Source organism: Lactuca serriola, chromosome 3 (assembly GCF_051521515.1).
Source record: "Lactuca serriola cultivar US96UC23 chromosome 3, Lser_US96UC23_V15, whole genome shotgun sequence".
NCBI lineage: Eukaryota > Viridiplantae > Streptophyta > Magnoliopsida > Asterales > Asteraceae > Lactuca > Lactuca serriola.
In genome coordinates, this window is record NC_136410.1 from 295,042,436 (window position 1) to 295,051,942 (window position 9,507).

The following is a 9,507-nucleotide window of genomic DNA, read 5'->3' on the forward strand; positions in this document are numbered from 1 at the left end:
GGTTTGGGTTCCAAAACCAACGATTCCAAAACGAATCCATTTCCAAAAAACGGAGGCCTGCTATCGGTGGTCATCCCTTCCGCTTCAATTCCATTTTGTGCGTTTTCTCAAGTCTAAAAGAGAAGAATGGTCCACATGATGTTTTATTTTTATTTTTTATTTTTTTTTAACTGGCAAAATATAATTATATAATATACTCTTAAACTAACTCTCAATTTCTCAAACAGAACCCTAATTCCAAAAAACAAAAAAAAAAAAAAAAAAAAAAAAAAAAAAAAAAAAAAAAAACACGACTAAAAGCCTTTTTGGGGCCACATGATCTTCAAAGTTTTGTCTGATTTTAACACCATACGTCATAAGTTGACATTCATATTTCATACCAGTAATCCAACCTCTGGAGTAGCAATTTCAATGGAATTTCTCTCAAACCCAGTTTCCATATCAGTAATCTCAACCATATCTCTTCTTCTTCTTTGCATCTATGTCTACAATCAACATAATCAGAGGAAGAAGACGAAGACGAAGAAGCATCATCCAATTGCTGGAACCATGTTCAATCAGCTTCTTAACTTCAACAGATTGCATGATTACATGACTGACCTTGCTAAAAAACACAAAACTTATCGATTGATTAGTCCTTTCCGCTACGAGGTTTATACATCTGATCCAGTTAATGTTGAGTACATCCTCAAGACAAATTTCGAAAATTATGTCAAGGTATGTGACCTAAATGTTCAAATTTGACTTTAACTACATGTTCCATCAATGTTAAACGAATTCATCTGGTTTTATGCGCTAATTAGATTGCAATTTCATTATACATTTTTCCAAAATTATGTCAAGTTATGTGTTCTATTTGGATTTCAGTTTCTTACTCCGGATTATAACTTGTATATTGATTTGGGTTTGCTCCATGATTTGATTTCTGAAGCATTAAACTTATGTGAATTTATCTAGTTTTAGTTTGTTCTATGATTGATTTGTTTCTGGTTTTTTAAAATGTACCCTGATCGGATTTCAGTTTGTTTAATCCATTTTACATGTTCATTGATTTAGAATTTCTTCCTTCGTAAGTGAAGTACAAACTTTAAAAAAAAAAAAAAAAAAATCCATCTAACATTAATTGCCAACCACCATTGTCCCTACATCTATCTGTTTCTTGCCATTTTTGGATATGTATTTTGGTGTTGATTTTATTCAAAGCAAAGGGGGGATGTATTTTGAACACAAGAGGATAAGCTTTTCAATCAAATATGTATGGTGAATAATTTCAAACATGTGAACTCCTGGTACTTGGTAGTTGGTAGAGATTTATTTACCAACAAAATTTTAATACGTGATTCAACAAAATAAATTATAATGATGGGTCAACATCAATTCAATTCGTATTATTATTAGGGCATGTTAGGCAGGAAGTTTTTGAGAGTTTTTGGAGTTTTTGGCTTTAAAGAAAAAGCTTAAAATAATAATAATAATAATAATTATTATTATTATTATAATAACTTCATTCGGTTGTACGAGCTTTTAGCTTTTCTTTTAAATTAAAAGTTATTATTCCAAAAGCTATTTCAAGTTGCGTTTTGGAGGTTTTAGGTTTTTCGAGCTTTTAGTTTTTGGTTTTTATATAATTTTACATCTTACAAGGTTAATAGCTACTTTTGCCAAACATTTCCGCACAAATAAAAGCTAGAGCTACCAGTTAGTTTTGCCAAATACACCATTTATATGTTGTCAAAATCCAATTGAATTTATATTAATTGTTAGTTTTAAAATAGGTATTTTGTCCTATTGATGGTTTTATTACAAGGTTAATCACTTAATATTTTAAGATATTGCTATATTAGTCCCTCATTTCATAACCTAGTCTTTCCACCATATGAAAATCACAATAACTTCTATTATTAGTATGTACAATCAAAATTAGAAAAAGTTCATGTCAAAATTATCATCATTAGTTATTACAACCTAGTATGATGATATTGATTTGTGTCCATAATGTTTTCTTTTTTGTCTTTCTTTAATTCACATGTTAATTATTCTATAAGTAGTTAAACTAGAAATATTTTGCAGGGAACATACACCCACGACATTCTAAAAGATCTTCTTGGTGATGGAATCTTCACCGTTGATGGTGACAAGTGGCGAGAGCAGAGAAAGGTCTCAAGCTATGAATTCTCCACAAAAGTCTTGAGAGATTTTAGCAGTGTAATTTTCAGAAAAAATGCAGTAAAACTCGCGCATATATTATCTGAAGCAGCTAGCAACAATCAAATTCTCGATATAAATGTAAGTCCCTTTTTGTCACTAAGACCACGAGATGACAAAACAGATTGTACTGAGTGTCTGTCTGACATACATTTTAGACCAGGACTGAGGTTGAGACTGAGACTGATGTCAGCGGACAAAAACTCGATCACACTCTCTTGTTTGAAAAAAAAAAAAAAAGAGGGGATTATCCATCTTTAATTACCTTGTTTTAATTATTGGTGTTTATGATATTACGTATAAACAGGACTTTTTCATGAAAGCGACATTGGATTCAATATTTAAAGTTGCATTTGGGATCGATCTTGATAGCATGTGTGGTTCAAGTGAAGAAGGTGTAAGATTTAGTAATGCTTTTGATGAATCAAGTGCAATGACACTCAAAAGATATGTAGATATAACATGGAAAATCAAGAAATTTTTCAACATCGGATCAGAAGCAAAGTTAAAAGAAAGTGTTAAAGTGGTCGATGAGTTTGTGTATAAACTTATAAAGACGAAAACCGAACAAATGCACAAGAATCAAGATGATTTTTCGGTAAGTTTATACTCTTTTAATAATGGGTTTGACTAAAAAAAAGTGAGAGTAAAGAGTTGACTCTGAATTATATAATTACAGTGGAAAAGAGAAGACATTCTATCAAGGTTTCTTCAAATCAATGACACAGATCCCAAGTACTTACGAGATATAATACTGAACTTTATAATTGCTGGAAAAGACACGACATCTACAGCTATGACTTGGTTTATTTACATGCTTTGCAAACATCCTGAGATTCAAGATAAAGTTGCAAAAGAAATCAAAGAAGCAATCAACTTTAAAAATGATGTAACAAATGTTGAAGTGTTTTCAAATGTTGTTACTGAAGAAGCATTAGAAAAGATGCATTATCTTCATGCAGCTTTGACAGAAACTCTCAGACTCTTTCCTGCAGTTCCAGTGGTAATAATCTCATATTTATGGATTCTTAATGTTGTTATTTACTATATATATGATGAAATATTATCAACTTTTTTATGTTGAATTTATGTAGGATGCGAAGATATGTGCTTCAGATGATGTTTTACCTGATGGATATAATGTAAATAAAGGGGATATGGTGGCTTATCAACCATATGCAATGGGAAGAATGAAGTTTTTATGGGGTGAAGATGCACAACAATTTAAACCAGAAAGATGGATTGATGAAAATGGTTGCTTTAGGCCTGAAAGTCCCTTTAAATTTACTGCTTTTCAGGTTAGTATAATATCGTTACTTTTTTGAAAGTAACAAATGTTCATTTTCATCAGAGTAAAGTAAATTACAGTTTTGGTCCCTGGTTATTGCTGATTCTTTCAATTATGGTCCCAAAAAAAAATGTTTTCTGTTGTGATTTTGGTCCTTGTTTAAGGTTTTAGTGGCGTCTTTTGGTCCTGTTCTAAGTAAAATGACTATTATAGTTTTGCTACCAAATTTGTAGAAATCAATTATGTTTACATGGAACAAGGACAAAAACCTCAAATAAGAATCAAAATTGCAAAAAAAAAAAAAAAAAGAGTAAATTACATGAATGGTCCCTATGGTTTAGGGTAATTTGCATGTTTGGTCTCTAACTTATTTTTTTAAGGACCAAAAATAGTAATTAATTTCTAGAAAACAGGGACCAAAAAAGTTACAAGAATCTCAAATAAGGACCAAAAGTGAAAAAAGAACTTTTGGGGACCAAAATTGAAAATATCAGCTATACTCAAGGACAAAAAATGTAATTTTCATTAAATAAAACAAGCAAAAAACATTATTATACGTGACCATTCCTAAAATGATTATTGCAACTTAAAGAATCGGAATCCTAATCTATCTAATCATTGATTATCCGATTCCGATTCTCCAAATTTCACTCTAATGACATTAAATGACAAAAATACCCTTTAAAGCTCACATCCAAATATTAACAACCAATATCTTATCTCAAAGTATAAGCCTTCCACACGATGTCAAGAGAGTGAAACTTGAATGTGAAGGGTATTTTCGTCATTTGGCCAAAATCCAACAAATGTCTACATTTATCTTATAAACATTTTGTAAAATGTATATTTTTAGGGTCTCCTAATCCAAATTTTCATTCATTTTTGTTTTCATGCTGAAAAAAAACAGGCAGGACAAAGAATTTGTTTGGGTCGAGAATTTGCGTATAGGCAAATGAAGATTTTTGCATCCATTTTATTAGGTTGCTTTGTTTTTAAGCTAAGTGATGAAAACAAAACTTCAAAGTACAAAACGATGCTTAATCTTCACATCGATGGTGGATTGCATGTTCGTGTTTTTAGTAGATACGTGTGATATATATACTAATATGAAACTTTAACTTGTAAGTTGTAAGTGTTTGTACTTTGTAATAAACGTGTTGGTGAATAAATACATTCATAAAACCAGAAAAAGAAAAATTAATATTGAAAATAGTTTATGTCATTCAATTGTACCTCAAAAGTTTTAAGGGGTTTTACATTAATGTTTCATTTTTGTTCTATCTGTGTGTAAAAGAAAATAGATTATAACTTTTTTTTATATGTTTGATTAGCTTCACTATTGACTTGACAATGACGTGGGAACGCATTTGAAATAATTTCATTAGATATTAAGCAACGTTTAAACTTGTTCAAATAGATGCATCGATTCTTTTATTTAAATGATTGTATGACTAACGTTTAAGTTTCGTTCCATTGTTACAAAGTTTTTTTTCCTTTATAAAATTAAGAAAAAACTATACTAATACAATAATAATCTTTTTTTTTTCAGTAAAGGTTTTTACGATATTTTAAATTGTTAGCTCTTTTCATCTTATCAAGTTTATTAAAACTCTTTTCTCTACGAATAAAAAAAAACACAAAACAAAATAAAAATAATGCTTTTCCAAGAATTAAACAAAACATTTGCAAATTACAAAAATAGCCACCAATTTTAACCAAAAGCGAAAAGTGATGTCATCCTAGAAATATTTGTTTTTTTAATGGGTGCTGCTAATAAGACACCCCTAGACATCTTATTATTATTTTTATAAAAACTCAACTTATAATGAACTATTTGTAATCAGTTTTTTCGGAAAACAATGTAATTTCAACCAATAAAAATATTTCAAAAATTAGTTAAAATTATCTAAATTGTAAAATAAAATGTCTATTTAGCCAACCCTTTTTAATTCAAAGTTTCACACCATTTCACAAATACCACATGGTATGTTCTAACAACTACCAGGTGATCTAGGCTTTGCCTAAAACATTTCTTTTAACTAAAAGAAAATCAGAAGTGGTCTAAAAGTGGTTTTTGACTGGACCAAAACTATATTAAAAGTAAAATGTGGGTCAAAACTGACAACCTTAATAAAGTCCAGGGATCATTTATGTCAAAAAAAGCAGGCCCCCTCACAGTTGTTATGCCTTTAATATATGTATAAATAAAAAATTACTATATATATTAAAATAAAAATTTCATTTTTACTCACTCAAATTTGAACACCAACATTCTTTCATCTTTTTATCTTCCATATATTCGCATGTTTGTAGATTTAACATGTTTTATCCCTACTTAGAAAATAAATTACAAAAATAATCCAAGTGATTTTTTTTTCTTTTTTGAATAACAGTCCTAGTAATGTAATTTGCAAGGTCTAGAACCCCAATCCACTTACTAATAGGATGCAATCCAATCTCCGTATTTGTTCAAAATCAGCATATCGTTTTGTTAGTATTATTGCATACCAAGACTTTTCCAACTTCCTTCTAATTCTCCAACTGTATTTTGTCATTTTCTCAAATATTTTTAACATCATTTATCCGAATCACTTTATCCATAAAAAACTTGATGTATTACAAAAACAAACAAAAAAAAAAAAAAAAGACCTAACTCACAACATTACATAATTCTGAATAACACATTTGCAAAGAAAAAACGCACTATAAAGATGGTTGTGTTATGTCTATTGTGGGTTGGTGAACTCCGGGTCTTGAAGCCCATTTCTTTTGATCTCTATACGCTTCAATGGCTCTCAATCGGATCCTCTCTTGAGATGCATTCGAAGACCCAAATTTCTACAAAACATTAAACAAAAACTTACAAATCTACATAATCACTTATGTAATAGTAGAGATAGGTAAGTATGTAGCATTAAATTTATCTCAATAATCACTTTTCCCTTCAAATATGACGCTTTTATTAGAAAATCTAACCTTGGGAACATTCACCAACTTTGGTGGAGCTTTAACAACGTCTCCAAATTTGATCTCTTCACGTCCGGGAAAGTTTATTTCACCCTCATTTGTCTTCTTCTTTTTCTTTTTCCGTTCTTCTAGAAGTCTAAATATCATTCCAATTGTTCATAAACACATTGGGAAAAAAAAAAAAAAAAAATGAATACGACTTAACAAATAAGTTAAAAAAAAATAACTTATTAAAATCTGATTATTTAAGTCATCCAAACACTCAAAAAGAAAATGGTAGAAACAAATGAAAAACTTACTTTCTCTGTTGTTATATAACATATTAATAACTTATAAAAATTTAAAAAAACAAATGGGAAACTTACTTTTTCTTGCGTTCCTTTCTTTTTGAACCAACTGCACCTAATTCTGCCTCAAACCGAAGATCATCTACCTGCTTCCTTTTCCTTTTCTTCTTTTTCTTTTCTGTTCCTTCATCATTATCTTTAATCTTGGAATCAGAAACCACAAAATCAGGTTTTTCATTTGCACCAACTTTCTGCAAAAAATTAAAAAATTAAAAAACTCTAATTATGTGTCCCACAATGATTAAATACCAATAACTTCCACCAATATGCACATATTAGTGGGTTAGTATATAAAAATGGTATCGGGCAATGTTATATGGATAAAAGATGTTAAGAATGAGGGCAAATTTGTAAAATGACAAGCAGTTAACAGAGAAAGTCGCATTTTCTTTTAAGTCGTTTTTCTACATTAAGTCAAAGGAAAGACCCATCGCTTACAGCTTATTGATTACAGATTAAGCGATGTAAACATGATTCCAAGGTTTTTATATTAAGTATTGTTTGAAAGTGCCCATGAATCTTCCATTGAACTCGAATAAATACGTATCTATTTTTGGACCACTAAAATCAAGTCCATTGGCTTTGGAAATCAAAAAATGTAACCAATTTTGAAATTTGCAACTTTAAATTTTAAATCAAGCCATGTTTTTTAGGCTATGTAATGAAATATTGTAGAAATTGATGAACAAAAACAACCAGGACATGAGAATTACTTACATTTTCTATTAAATTTCCACCACCAGAGCCACCGCGGCTATTGCCGCCTTTCTTATGCTCTTCAACGTCAACTGTTAACTTTCCAGACCCTGAAATCGACATTGTAAGTGCACTAGAAACAGATTTTTTTCTCAAAAGAAAAGGGATAAAAAGCGAAAAGCTAAAACTGCTTATATTTGTGGATTTATGCATATAAATTGATAAAAGAAAGGGGATCAGAACCTGAGGTATATGACATGAGTTGGCGAAGCTTGGAGGGAATTACATCGAGGGATGAACGAACCGGCGGTGGGGGTAATCGATTCTTGCCGACTCCATGCGCTTCTTTGTAATTCTTTTCTCTTCTCTTCTTTCCTTTCCCTCCCATCTCTCTGCTACTTTCTAGGGTTTATGCCGCAGGGGGTTTTGCGGTTTTGGGGGCTGAGTTTGATTTCGTGAGCCCTATGGCAAAGAGCGTTTCTTGTCTCAACGGAGTAGACCCTTGTGGGTTGTTAAATGAGTTAAAAATTAGGCTTTTTATTTTATTTGTCTTTTGTAATAGGTAAAATGTTTTGTACTTTTTTTTTTATAAAATAGAGATCAAAAGTTTTTTTTTTATCTTTTATCTTTTTAGTATTTATAAAAAAAAAAAATTTGTTTGTTTTTTTAAAGTATTCATAAAAAAAGACCGGTGTTGGTGTTAGTGTTGGCAGAGGCGATGGTAGTTGTGGAGTTGATAGAGGTATAAAGCTCCAACCTTGATTAATGTTTCTCTAGATCTTGGTTAAGCTTAGATTTTTATCCCTTTTGTCCTAAAACCCAGGTCTTTATGAGTATGAGATACTCCAAAACCTTTAAGTTGTCCTTTCAGACATTTTAGGGTGTTTTAGGTCATAAAAATGCAAGCTTGGATCTTGGTTTGTCCCCATGCAAGAGTTATGGTGTAGCAAATGATTGAATGAGTTAGATTTTTAGTGTTGGGCTCTTTGTAGCCATGCAAAGGCATACATATTGAAATTTTATGGCCTTAGAGGTTTTAATAAGCTCATATTTGAAGTTTGGACATAAGGTCTTAAGGCATTAAGACCTTAATGGGAGTTTTGACCTAGGGTACGTATGTCGGGCGTAAAAGCATGTACGCTGCACGTACTGCACCTCGACCCCAATTTCCCTCCTATATCAGTTGTTGCATACGGGGCGTACAAGGTGGTATGCGGGGTGTATGGCCCAGTTCCAACTTTTGGGCAATTCTTTTGAGCCTTAGACTATTAGGTGTTGGGCTTTTCAGGTTTGGCCAAATGTGAAGGGCAAAATGACCTTTTTGCCCCTAATTAGGATATTGGGATTATTGGACAATTTATTATGGGTTTAAAAACCCGGATTATTGATTAGGGTTATTTTTGGGATTTAATTAATGTGAGGAACCGTATTAGCAGCAGCCCGAGTGTGTGGCTCGGTTATCTTCTTTTGGAGGTGAGTCTATTTACTAGGTCCATGGATCGAAGGCACCAACGCCGACCCATTACTTTGTTGTGTAGAATGTTAATTGTCTTTGTGATACTGCATGAAAGACTAGGATCTGGCCCCTGACAAGTGCATGAAAAACCAGGATCTGGCCCCTGACAATTGCATGAAAGACCAGGATTTGGCCCCTGGCAATAGTATGAAAGACCAGGATCTAACCCCTTACATTTGTATGAAAGACCGGGATTTGGCCCTCAACATTGTAAGGAAATACCATGATTTGGCCCATGGCAGCAAGTGACTATAAGATTAGGATTCGGTCTATAGAGTTCGTTATATTGTGTGTGGTATGTGGTACTTTGGGGAACTCACTAAGTGTTATGCTTATAGTTTTGTTTATGGTTTCAGGTACTTGTGGTTCGAAGGGGAAGGGCCCAGCATGATGGCACAACATCCTCCCCTCATGATTTTCGTGTTCTGAATAATTGTACTTTGATGTTTTGAATATTATAATTGGGTGTTTGATTTTGAACAATTTAT

At 31.8% G+C, this 9,507-nt stretch overlaps 2 protein-coding genes across 2 annotated transcripts; one reads left to right on the top strand and one right to left on the bottom strand.

Annotated features, from left to right (window-relative positions):
* Nucleotides 1-295: 295 nt before the first annotated feature.
* LOC145094084 (cytochrome P450 704C1-like) lies at nucleotides 296-4,715 on the top strand. Its single transcript, XM_079032355.1, has 6 exons — nucleotides 296-717; nucleotides 2,071-2,286; nucleotides 2,513-2,803; nucleotides 2,885-3,208; nucleotides 3,300-3,503; nucleotides 4,401-4,715. Exons 1-6 carry the CDS (start codon nucleotides 316-318, stop codon nucleotides 4,584-4,586), a joined length of 1,623 nt encoding a protein of 540 aa, XP_078888481.1. The 5' UTR covers nucleotides 296-315; the 3' UTR covers nucleotides 4,587-4,715.
* Nucleotides 4,716-6,016: 1,301 nt separating this feature from the next.
* LOC145094085 (coiled-coil protein) lies at nucleotides 6,017-8,007 on the bottom strand. The gene is made up of 5 exons (XM_079032356.1): nucleotides 7,747-8,007; nucleotides 7,525-7,613; nucleotides 6,826-6,998; nucleotides 6,470-6,596; nucleotides 6,017-6,331 (listed from the first exon to the last, which is right to left on the bottom strand). The coding sequence occupies exons 1-5, from the start codon at nucleotides 7,889-7,891 to the stop codon at nucleotides 6,197-6,199; spliced, it is 669 nt and encodes a 222-aa protein (XP_078888482.1). The 5' UTR covers nucleotides 7,892-8,007; the 3' UTR covers nucleotides 6,017-6,196.
* Between the last annotated feature and the right edge of the window lie 1,500 nt (nucleotides 8,008-9,507).